This window comes from Penaeus vannamei, chromosome 18 (genome assembly GCF_042767895.1).
Source record: "Penaeus vannamei isolate JL-2024 chromosome 18, ASM4276789v1, whole genome shotgun sequence".
NCBI lineage: Eukaryota > Metazoa > Arthropoda > Malacostraca > Decapoda > Penaeidae > Penaeus > Penaeus vannamei.
The window spans coordinates 35,455,893-35,468,392 of NC_091566.1; the positions used below are offsets into that span (position 1 = coordinate 35,455,893).

Genomic DNA, 12,500 nt, shown 5'->3' on the forward strand with positions numbered 1-12,500 from the left:
TCCCTCTCCCTCCTCTCCCTCTCCCTCTCCCTCTCCCTCTCCCTCTCCCTCTCCCTCTCCCTCTCTCTCCCTCTCTCTCCCTCCCTTTCTCTCCTCTCTCCCTCTCCCTCTCCTCTCCTCTCCCTCTCCCTCTCCTCTCCCTCTCCCTCTCCTCTCTCTCTCTCTCTCTCTCTCTCTCTCTCTCTCTCTCTCTCTCTCTCTCTCTCTCTCTCTCTCTCTCTCTCTCTCTCTCTCTCTCTCTCTCTCTCCTCCCTTCCCCATCTCCCTTCCTCCTCTCCCTTCCTCCTCTCCCTTCCTCCTCTCCCTTCCTCCCTCCCTTCCTCCCTCTCTCCCTCCCTCTCTCTCTTTCTCTCTCTCTCTCTCTCTCTCTCTCTCTCTCTCTCTCTCTCTCTCTCTCTCTCTCTCCTCTCTCTCTCTCTCTCTCTCTCTCTCTCTCTCTCTCTATCCCCTCCCACCCCCCACCTTTCTACCTTTTTCTATTTCTTTCTCTTTCTCACTTACATCTTACTATATGTTTCACTCCCTGCTAATGATATTGGCCGTTGATGTGGCAGATAATTATTGATGACCAATTTCTATCATCCTCTCCTTTTTACTTTCTTTAATTCCTTCTGTATCTCACTCTCTTTCCTACTTCCTACTCCATATTTATTTTTTCCATTCTTTCTCTTGCTTTCTTTTTCTTTCTTCTTACTCCTGCTTTTCCTCTTCTCTCTCTCTGTCCCCATTCTAATGTGCATATCCTCTCTTTATGTTTCCTGTGAAATATTTTTCCCCAAGGAATGAGATGTAAGACCCACATAGCCTTTGCTTGGCTTGTAAAGGGTGATTCATGTAGCGTGTGTACATGCACTTTTGGGGTATCATGGCAGGTCAGCTGAGCAAGGACGGCAAGCCTTAGGTTTGCGCATATATATATGTCATTTACACGTTTTTTTTCATTTTATTTTATCTATCAGGTGAAGTGATAGGTGGAGGGAGTGATGGTTAATACACTGAGGCAGTTTATCCAGTAGTAAGATCTATTTCTTAGAAAATTATAGCATGGAAGTTGGTTTTGTCAGTGGAGTCTAAACAATGCTAACATCATCATTCTCCTCTTCCTCCTCGTTTTCCACCGCACTCATACAGCTACTGCTGGTGTTCCGCTTGTTCTTTTATCTTGTTCTTTTTCCTCTTTGTCTTCTTTGATGGATTCCTCACCTTCAATCATTCCCCTGCTTTTGTTTTCTTTTATTACTCTGCCTCCGCTTTTCCTCCTCCCCTCCTTTTAAATACCCTACTTTACCTCCTCCTCCTTCTCTTCTTCCTCATCTTTCTCTTCCTCCTACTCTTCTTCCTCCTATTCTTCTTTCTCATCCTCTTCATCTTCTTTCTCTTCCTCTTCTTTCTCATCCTCTTCTTTTTCATCCTCTTCTTCTTTATCATCCTCTTCTTCTTTCTCATCCTTTTCCACTTCTTCCTCTTTATATACATCTTTCTTCCTTTCTACCTCTTCTGCATATTTCCTACTTCCTCCTTTTCTTGTTCTTTTTCTCATTGCTTTCTCCTCTTCGTCTTCCCCTCCCCTCCTTCTCCACCTTGTCCATCTCTCCTTCAACTTGTCATCCCTTCCCCCACCTCTACCGCCTCTTCTTTCTCCCCTCCTCTTTCTTCTCCCCCACTTTGTCTTCTTTCCCCCAACTTGTCGTCCCCTCCCCCACTTCAGCCTTTTCTCCCCCACCTCTGTCTCTTCTCCCCCAAGTCTTCTTCCTCTTCTTGTCTTCTGCTTCTCCCTCCTTGCCCTCCTGTTCCCCCTCTCCCTCCTCTTACCCCTCTCCTCTTTCCTTCCTCTTCCCCCTCTCCCTTTCCTTCCCTCTTCCCCCTCTCCCTCCTCTTCTCCTCTCTCCTTCCTCCTTCCCCCTACGCCCTCTTCCCCCCTCTCCCTTTCCTTCCTCTTCCCCTCTCCCTTTCCTTCCCTCTTTCCCTCTCTCCTTTCCTTCCTCTTCCCCCTCTCCCTTTCCTTCCTCTTCCCCCTCTCCCTTTCCCTTTCCTCTTCCCCCTCTCCCTCCTCTTCTCCCTCTCCCTCATCTTCCCCCTCTCCCTTTCCCTCCTTCTCTTCCTCTGTCCCTTTCCCCCCTCTTCCTTCTCTTTCTCTCCCTCTTCTTCCCCCTATCTCTCCCCCTCTCCCTCTCCCTCCTCTTCTCCCTCTCCCTCCTCTTCTCCCTCTCCCTCCTCTTCTCCCCCTCCCTCCACTTCTCCCTCTCCCTCCTCTTCTCCCCCTCCCTCCTTTTCTCCCCCTCCCTCCTCTTCCCCCTCTCCCTCCTCTTCCCCCTCTCCTTCCTCTTCCCCTCTCTCCTCCTCTTTCCCCTCTCCCTCCTCTTCCCTCTCTCCCTCCTCTTCCACCTCTCTTCCACCTCCTCCCTCCCCTTGCCCTTCTCCTCCTCTTCCCCCTCTCCCTCCCTCTTTCCCCCTCTCCTCCTCTTCCCCCTCTCCCTCCTCTCTCCCCCTCTCCCTCCTCTTCCCCTCTCTCTCCTCAACTTCCCCCTCTCCCTCATCTTCCCCCTCTCCCTTTCCCTCCTCTTTCCTCTGCTCCCTTTCCTCCTCTTCCCCCTCTCTGTCCTTTCCCCCCTCTTCCCTCTCTCCCTCTCTCCTCTTCTTTCCCCCTCTCCTCTCCTCTTCTCCCTCTCCCTCCTTCTTCTCCCTCTCCCTCCTCTTTCCCCCTCCTCCCTCCTCTTCTCCCTCTCCCTCCTCTTCCCCTCTCCTTCCTTCCCCCTCTCCCTCCTCTTCCCTCTCCCTCCTCTTCCCCTCTCCCTCCTCTTCCCTCTCTCCCTCCTCTTCCCCTCTCCCTCCTCTTCCCCCCTCCCTCCTCTTCCCTCCTCTCCCTCCTCTTCTCCCTCTCCCTCCTCTTCCCCTCTCCCTCCTCTTCCCCCTCTCCCTCCCTCTTCCCTTCCTCTCCCCTCTCCCTCCTCTTCCCCCTCTCCCTCCTCTTCCCCCTCCTCCCTCCTCTCTTCCTCTCCCTCCTTCCCCCTCTCCTCCTCTTCCCCTTCCTCCTCTTCTTCCTCTCCCTCTTCCCCCTCTCCCTCCTCTTCCCCCTCTCCCTCCTCTTTCCCCTCTCCCTCCCCTCTTCCCCCTCTCCTTCCTCTTCCCCCTCTCCCTCTCCCTCCTCTTCCCCCTCTCCCTCCTCTTCCCCTTCCCCTCTCCCTTTCCTTCCTCCTTCCCTCCTCTCCCTCCTTCCTCTTCCCCCTCTCCCTTTCCTTCCTCTTCCTCCTCTTCCTCCTCTTCCCCCTCTCCCTCCTCTTCTCCCTCTCCCTCCTCCTTCCCCCTCTACTCCTATTCCCTCTTTTCCCTCTCTCCTCTTCCCCTTCTCTCCCTCTCCCTCTCCCTCTCCCTCTCCCTCCTCTTCCCCTTCTCCCTTCTCCCTCTCTTCCCCTTCTCCCTCTCCCTCCTCCTTCCACTTCTCCCTCTCCCTCCTCTTCCACTTCTCCCTCTCCTCTCCCTTCCTCTTCCCTTCTCCCTCTCCCTTTCCTTCCTCTTCCCCCTCTCCCTTTCCTTCCTCTTTCCCCTCTCCCTTTCCTTCCTCTTCCCCCTCTCCCTTTCCTTCCTCTTCCCCCTCTCCCTTTCCTTCCTCTTCCCCCTCTCCCTCCTCTTCTCCCTCTCCCTCATCTTCCCCCTCTCCCTTTCCCTCCTCCTTTCCTCTGTCCCTTTCCCGCTCTTCCTTCTCTTTCTCTCCCTCTTCCTCCCCCTCTCTCTCTTCCTCCTCCTCTCCCTCTCCCTCCTCTTCTCCCTCTCCCTCCTCTTCTCCCTCTCCCTCCTCTTCTCCCTCTCCCTCCTCTTCTCCCTCTCCCTCCTCTTCTCCCTCTTCCCCCTCTCCCTCTCCTCTTCCCCCTCTCCCTCCTCTTCCCCCTCTCCCTCCTCTTCCCCTCTCCCTCCTCTTCCCCCTCTCCCTCCTCTTCCCCCTCTCCCTCCTCTTCCCCTCTCCTCCCCTTCCCCCTCTCCCTCTCCTTTCTTCCCCTTCCCCCTCTCCTTCTCCCTCTCCTTTCTTCTCCTTCTCCTTCCCCTTCCCCCTCTCCCTCTCCCTTCTTCTCCCTCCCCTTCCCCCTCTCCCTCTCCCTCTCCTTCTTCTTCTTCTCCCTCTCCATCTCCCTCTCCCTCCTCTTCCCCTCTCCCTCTCCCTCCTCTTCCCCCTCTCCCTCCTCTTCCCCCTCTCCCTCTCCTTCTCCCTCCTCTTCCCCCTCTCCCTCTCCCTCCTCTTCCCCCTCTCCCTCTCCCTCCTCTTCCCCCTCTCCCTCTCCCTCCTCTTCCCCCTCTCCCTCTCCCTCCTCTACCCCCTCTCCCTCCTCTTCTCCCTCTCCCTCCTCCTCTCCCTCTCCTTCCTCTTCCCCCTTCCCTCCCTTCTCCCTCTCCCTCCTCTTCCCCCTCTCCCTCTCCCTCCTATCCCCCTCTCCCTCTCCCTCCTCTACCCCCTCTCCCTCCTCTTCTCCCTCTCCCTCCTCTTCTCCCTCTCCTTCCTCTTCCCCCTCTCCCTCCTCTTCCCCCTCTCCCTCCTCTTCCCCCTCTCCCTCCTCTTCCCCCTCTCCCCCTCCTTCCTCTTCCCCCTCTCCCCCTCCTTCCTCTTCCCCCTCTCCCCCTCCTTCCTCTTCCCCCTCTCCCCCTCCTTCCTCTTCCCCCTCTCCCTCTCCTTCCTCTTCCCCCTCTCCCTCTCCTTCCTCTTCCCCCTCTCTGTCTCCTTCCTCTTCCCCTCCCTCTCCCTCCTCCTTTCCCCCTCTCCCTCCTCTTCCCCCTCTCCCTCTCCTTCTCTCCCTCCTCTTCCCCCTCTCCCTCTCCCTCCTCTTCCCCCTCTCCCTCTCCCTCCTCTTCCCCCTCTCCCTCTCCCTCCTCTTCCCCCTCTCCCTCTCCCTCCTCTACCCCCTCTCCCTCCTCTTCTCCCTCTCCCTCCTCTTCTCCCTCTCCTTCCTCTTCCCCCTCTCCCTCCTCTTCCCCCTCTCCCTCTCCCTCCTCTTCCCCCTCTCCCTCTCCCTCCTCTTCCCCCTCTCCCTCTCCCTCCTCTACCCCCTCTCCCTCCTCTTCTCCCTCTCCCTCCTCTTCTCCCTCTCCTTCCTCTTCCCCCTCTCCCTCCTCTTCCCCCTCTCCCTCCTCTTCCCCCTCTCCCTCCTCTTCCCCCTCTCCCCCTCCTTCCTCTTCCCCCTCTCCCCCTCCTTCCTCTTCCCCCTCTCCCCCTCCTTCCTCTTCCCCCTCTCCCCCTCCTTCCTCTTCCCCCTCTCCCTCTCCTTCCTCTTCCCCCTCTCCCTCTCCTTCCTCTTCCCCCTCTCTGTCTCCTTCCTCTTCCCCCTCTCCGTCTCCCTCCTCTTCCCCCTCTCCCTCCTCTTCTCCCTCTCCCTCCTCTTCTTCTCCCCCTCTCCCCCTCTCCTCCTCTCCCCCTCTCCCTCCTCTTCCCCCTCTCCCTCCTCTTCCCCCTCTCCCTCCTCTTCCCCCTCTCCCTCCTCTTCCCCCCTCTCCCTCTCCTTCCTCTCCCTCCTCTTCCCCTCTCCCTCTCCTCTTCTCCCTCTCCCTCCTCTTCTCCCTCTCCCTCCTCTTCTCCCTCTCCCTCTTTCCTCTCCTCTTCCCTCTCCCTCTCCTTCCTCTTCCCCCTCTCCCTCTCCTTCCTCTTCCCCTCTCCCACTCCCCCTCTTCCCCCTCTCCCTCTTCCTCCTCTTCCCCCTCTCCCTCTCCCTCTCCCTCTCCCTCTCCCTCTCCCTCTCCCTCCTCTTTCTCTTCCCCTTCTCCCTCTCACCTCTCCCTCCTCTTTCTCTTCCCCTTCTCCCTCTCCCTCTCCCTCCTCTTCCCCTTCTCCCTCTCCCTCTCCCTCTCCCTCCTCTTCCCCTTCTCCCTCTCCCTCTCCCTCCTCTTCCCCTTCTCCCTTCCTCCCTCCTCTTCCCCTTCACCCTCTCCCTCCTCTTCCCCTTCTCCCTCTCCCTCCTCTTCCCCTTCTCCCTCTCCCTCCTCTTCCCCTTCTCCCTCTCCCTCCTCTTCCCCTTCTCCCTCTCCCTCCTCTTCCTCTTCTCCCTCTCCCTCCTCTTCCCCTTCTTCCTCTCCCTCCTCTTCCCCTTCTCCCTCTCCCTTTCCCTCTCCCTTCTCTTCTCCCTCTCTCTCTCCTCTTTCCCATTTTCCCTATTCCCTGCTCTTCTGCTCTCCCTCCTCTTCATCCCTCCTTGCACTTCTCCCTTTTCTCCTCCTCCTCTTTCTCCTGTTCCCCCACATCTTCTGTACTACATTCTCATATCATCCTTTCTCCCTTCTTTCCTTCTTGTTCTTTCTCTTTAATCTTTCCCATACTTTGTTTTTTCCATTTATTTCAGTTTATAGTAAATATCCTTATTGACATGATTGCAATATTTGAATTAGCACATCTAGAGTACCTTTGGATTGTTGCAGTTATTTAAAAGTTATATACAAAAAAGTATTTTTTTTTTTGTATGTATTGTTGTTATAGTGGAATGTTGCTTCTTTAGAAAGTGGGTAATTTACTTAGGGCAGAGTTATTTATTATAGCAAATTATTTGTGGCAGGTCTAAACCTTGAAAAGTCATTTTACTATCCATATTTTGTGGGTATAGACAGCAGGGAATTAATGGATACTGATTGGCCTATGCCCACTGTCAGCAGAGATGCTTTCATAGTATCTACACTTAACACACCCATCAGAATTGTACGTCTTGTGCACCTGACAGGTTGTAGCAGTACACATCTTCTGGTGTATCTGGCAATAATGACTAGATAACAGCAACATTATGAATTTGTCATTTGATGGTCCAAGTTGCATGTCACCACTTAAATGCAGAACTGTAAAATTTAGGTAATTAACTTAAGTAGTTAATGCATGACGTACAAAATGTACATTAGTGTACACTGTTATACACTCGTGTAACTGCATATAGGAACTTCCTTGGTCTGCAGACACTGATTGAAAGAAGAATTTAGTCCTTAAAGTCACATTTCATTGGATACTCAATTTTTCTTGATATATAAAGTAAGGGATTTTTTTTTGGATGTTTTAAATATTTTTTCAATCAAGAGTAAAATATATTTAACATTGTAGTTTTAATACCAGTTATGTTTTTTTTTATAGTGAAGCCTGTCCAAAGTATTAGGTATTTTTACATAGGAAAACCATTTCATAAGATTAGATATTGATTTTTGCAAGAAGGAAAAAGTGCTTCTGAATGAACTTCAATACCAGTACCTTATCAAAAATTATGCATTTTGCAAACATATAGTTGATATCTGTAATGCGCTGTTGTCCACTTAAATAATAAACACAATTCACATTTTTTATATATATGGTGTGCTGATTCAAGTTTTAGATCCACCTATAACTCTTTACTAATTTTGTGATTTTTTTATGTCTTTCCTAGGCCTTTGCAAGGTTGCAGGATTTTTAAGTTTTAGATATTCACCACACTAAGTTCAGCCAGATAGAATGTATTTGTGTTGTGTGTGTTTGCATTTACAATGAAAAATTAACTTGAAGTTGGGAAGCTTGGTACTTGTTATCCATGAAAAGCTGTTTGAAAGTGTGAAATGTACATAATAGAAAATACATAAAGTATTACCTTTCTTTTGTCTCTGTAAAATTGTAAAAGATGAAAAATCATGAGTAAATTCAAATTAAAGTCTAACTTTCAGATATTCTTGGACAAACTGACTTGTAAACAGATAACTATGGTATTATCTGGCTGTAGGGAAAGAAAAGTTTTTGTTCCATCATGAAATAAATCTTTAGCTTTGTGCTAAGTAGATTCCTTCTTACAGATAAAGAATTATGGCACAGAGAGGAACAGCTCAGCGACCCAACGGCCAGGGAAAGATCTGCCAGTTCAAGCTTGTTCTGCTTGGTGAATCAGCAGTCGGAAAGTCTTCTCTCGTATTAAGATTTGTCAAGGGCCAGTTTCATGAATATCAGGAGTCAACTATCGGAGGTAAATTTTCTGCTTTTGCTTATTACCATTTCTGTTTTTTTTTTTTTTTTTTTTTTTTTTTTTTTTTTTCTGAAAATACAGCTTGAAGTCTTTGTCAAGAAATGTTGATAATTAGTTCAGGACTTCATGAGCAGGGATACTATTCCTGATGCATTAATACTAAGTAATCTTTTCCCATTAAATTTTGACGGTATGAAATTGTGCCATTTAGTGAATCACATATTTTGAAGTAACAAGATAACTTTATACTACCTTTTCTATAATCAGTATATATTTTATACAGAAATAAGTTCAACTGTGACATAGTTCCTTAGTTGTTATAGATAGGCTCCAACAACTCTGTGCATAGTCAGTGGCAAATAGAATAGTCAGGGTTAACACCATGTCAACAGGCATGGCTATAGCCATCATGGAAAGCCTATCCTTCATGGCGGGCACTGGTATACACGTCATGACTCACTCTAGTGAGTGAGTGGGAAGGGCAGGCTGTACTCAGTGAACACCAAGGGGTTAAGGGTAGATGGTTATAAGTGAGGTGTAACCCATCCCTTGTGCTTTTATTTTTTAGTAATGCCATGGTACAGAGGAAAGATTTATGATGACAAAGACTTTCTAATATGATATACACGAAATTCAGTTACATATGCTAGATTCAAATTTATATATGTTAATCTAAAAGAATAGTAACAATAAAACAAGAATATTTTAAAAATGGGTTGTATTTTTGTCAGCTTCAGCACATCAGGTGATAAGGGGCTGGGTAGAATACTAATATGTATTTAGTATGTAAGCCCATCTAAAACAAATGCAAGAGAGCCATAGTTTAAGCTGGATCCAACTGCAAAACAAGTGATTTTGGTATAAAAAACAGTGTCTTGTAAATAGCAGTGCTTGCCATAGTAGATAAAGTAGATAATGAGATGTATAGCTGAAAAACAAGTAGAGATACATGAAATTCAATTTTGTTATAGATGAATGAGCAACAAGATGAGCATTACCAGTTAAAAAGATTTTTGAAATCAATTTTATGAGAAATAGAAAAAAATAGTTTTGAGAATTTCATTTAGCACTATTATGAGTTGAGAGATGAGTCATATACCAATGGAATAAAAAAGAAAGTGAAATTTGTGCTTCTCAGATTTTTAAAATGAATATGAAAGGGTAAAATTTAGGGTTAGGTTATATTTTTAAGCTGAACTAACTTTGAAGTTGCACAAAAATATACCCTTAACCTAGTTTTTGAGGATGTTTATTTATTATTATTCATTTCTTTTTCTAATGGGCTCTAAAGCTCTGGGTGAGTATAAAATTGGCAATAAACAATGAAAGGGCAAATTGCTCCAATCTCCAGCTTAAAAAGCAATCATCATAAAAGTACCTGGTATTCAACTCTTGGTCAACTCTCATATAGATATAGATATATAAAGCGAAAAGATATTGATATAGCAGTGAGTAACCACAGGTTTATTATATTATTATTATTATTATTGCTATTATCATTATTATTATTATTGTTATTGTTGTCAGTAACGTTATTGTTTTTGCTATTGTGATAATTTTCATTATCATTATTCTGATTGAGTATGATTATTGTTTTTCTTGTAATTGTTTTGACTTATTCTTATTATTATGATAATTAGTAATACTTATTATGATGATAATGATAATTATGATTATCCTTTTTTATGATGATTATGATGAGTAATGAAAAAGTTGACTATTCATAATCAAATTTGTTACACACCCAAAAAATTATTTTATGAATCAATTTATTGCTATGAATTATAACTCAAGGAAGTTTTCTTTGATTTCAGCTGCATTTCTGACACAGACAGTATGTTTGGATGATACCACAGTTAAATTTGAGATTTGGGACACGGCTGGTCAAGAACGATACCACAGTCTAGCTCCCATGTATTATCGTGGTGCTCAGGCAGCCATTGTTGTTTATGACATTACTAATCAAGTAAGTATTTTATCTTGTTTACATTCCATAGCTTGCTGGTTTTATATTTTCCTTTCCTTTAAACTTTCATGTATTTTTGTATTTAGATATTTTGTAATTTTGGAAATAGTAATGTTTTTTTTTTTTGGGGGGGGGGGGATTTAATTTATTGAAGATGACAATCATGTTTTATATCTGTTAGTTTATTTTTAAGAATGTTTTGGAATTTTTCTAATGAATTTCAACCAGTTTGAATATTTTTGATGATTATTTTTTTTTATATCCAAACCTCAATTCTACTTCACATTTTAACTGAGATTAAAGAAACTTAGCAACTATTCCTGATAATAACGGAAAAGTATATAGTGATACTCCCTGTTCAGGAATTGACCAGAGAAAGGGTAGGCATATTATATAAAGGAGAGAATAGCTGGCAATATAAAATGCTAATTTTCAGGACACATTTGGTCGTGCTAAGACCTGGGTGAAGGAACTTCAACGGCAAGCTTCTCCGAACATTGTTATTGCCTTGGCAGGCAATAAAGCAGATTTAGCCAACAAGAGGATGGTTGAATATGAAGAGGCCCAGACCTATGCAGAAGAAAACTCCTTGCTTTTTATGGAGACCTCTGCTAAGACTGCTATGAATGTCAATGACATCTTCCTGGCAATAGGTATGCCCCTTTTTGTAAAAAAAATACCTGCTAGTGTTTTTTGCTAAATAGAAGGTTAAATAATTGACATGATTTTTTATATTCTTCATAGCATTAACTTAGACTACTTATGTCAACCCGTAGAATATGAAAATATGTATTAGAAATATAAACATTAAATGACACATGAAACTGAGTGTTTATTCTTTGTTCAAATCCAACAGCAAAGAAACTGCCAAAGAGTGACAGTACTGCAAGCGGTTCTCCTAGGGGTGATGTCAGCCTGTCCAATAACCAGCCAGCACAGGGCACTGCTGGATGTTGCAAGTGATCACCTTTAGCAAAGGTTAGTTTGTGAATAACATTTTTAGTGATGTGTTTTTTTACCTTGTTTGTGTGATGGGCAAATGAATTGAAGTTTTACTTTGTTTGTGATGGGCATTGAATTAAGAATTGACCTTGTTTGAGTGATGGTCAATGAATTCATTAAAAATATGAAGAAAGAAAAATAAATACTGATGCAACCAATTAAATTTTAAAATGTACGTAGGTAGGCCATTGGTATTCAATTGAATTTTGTTCCTCAGAAAAATCAAGTGAAAGATGATAGATTGTATGCTATGAACATGTAAATTGTATTAATGAGAAAATGTATAATTGTATGGTTTACAATTTTTGTCACAATTGACAATATATATTTACTGAGTTTCAGTTACAGTAATTCCTTCCTCCCAATTTAAATCTTCATCTGTCTATAATTACATCTCTTGTACACCATTGACTAAACTAATAGTGGAATATGTGATTAGAAAGTTTGTCAAATTTTCAATTTCTTTTTAAATATGGGGTAATGGGGTAGCTGGAATGGTTATATGACATTACAGTTAATAAAATGGATAGGGATGGCTTTTCTAAGTGTAGTACCTTCTTTCTTGAAATTTTCAATCGTGATAGTACTCGTAGAATTCACAAGTTTCTACGATGTGTAGTTCAGTCAGGAGGTTATTGTAGACACTATAGTCTTTTCTGGAATTATGAAATTCTATGGAGGCTGGGCACACTTGTCATTGATTTGCTTTATCCATTTAGTAATAGATTGTTTTCCTTGCACAAACAATATCATGTCTCTAGTTGGTCCATAACATCGTGATAATAAGTAAAGAAAAAAATGATTTGTGTAACCTCAACTATTTATTTATTTCATTATATTCATTATTCTGTTCTTTAATTCAACCTGTACCGCCATTTATGGCGGTACAGGTTGAATAGAAATGGCATCCTCCCTGGAGCAGGCGGTTTTCTAGTCATGGCTTATGTAAATTACATTCCACACTTGTTTATCAATGGAAATAATGCAAAAGCCCTTTTCTAAATACCAAGCGAGTCAATTTGCCTGCCAAGAAGTCATGTACTCTTGGTGAGTCTTTCCCATCATCCTGGCCTTCAGCCAAAATGTTCAGAACAGCAAGTTTGAGTCACCACAGGCCAAATTTTTCCCATGACATGTTCTTTTCACCTGCCCCTCAAGTCAAATTTTTTCATGTGATGTGATAGTCACATCCTCTGATCATCGGAGTTAATGGAAATAGTTATTGCCAGGAATATTTCAGTGTATCTCTGTCCCCAAACCAAATAAAACCTAGATTTAATATGGGTACCTATTTTGTATTATTTACTGTAACAACTATATGGAAAATGAAAAACATCCTTTAAAAGATCAAGTAAAATTTCTGAAGTCTGTGTTGTTTAGCGGAAACACTGCTGATCTGGTAAAGAAATTTTTTGGGTATTCATATTCCATTTAAAAACATGTATTTGCTTTCACTGATGTATGAGGAACATTGTAGAATTTAATTGCATCACAGAAATCACACTGCCAAAAACATGGGCAATAGGTTACGAAAGTGGACAACATCCTGGGCTTGCTGCACGTAGGCCAGGTGTGCACGAACACCCATGAGCGGT

At 44.8% G+C, this 12,500-nt stretch overlaps 1 protein-coding gene across 6 annotated transcripts in view; it reads left to right on the forward strand.

The window, feature by feature from the left end:
* The window catches only part of Rab5 (RAS oncogene family member Rab5), a 35,724-nt gene that overhangs the window by 15,186 nt on the left and 8,038 nt on the right, over positions 1-12,500 (forward strand). For 5 of the 6 annotated variants that reach the window (XM_070133218.1, XM_070133216.1, XM_070133213.1 and 2 more), the window contains 4 exons: positions 7,771-7,937; positions 9,752-9,903; positions 10,340-10,556; positions 10,760-10,881. In XM_070133218.1, coding sequence (XP_069989319.1) covers positions 7,781-7,937; positions 9,752-9,903; positions 10,340-10,556; positions 10,760-10,866 — 633 coding nt within the window. In that variant the 5' untranslated portion in view covers positions 7,771-7,780 and the 3' untranslated portion in view covers positions 10,867-10,881. Of the gene's footprint in view, positions 1-959; positions 1,016-7,770; positions 7,938-9,751; positions 9,904-10,339; positions 10,557-10,759; positions 10,882-12,500 lie in introns of all 6 variants that reach the window. The other variant, XM_070133217.1, reaches the window with a different exon arrangement.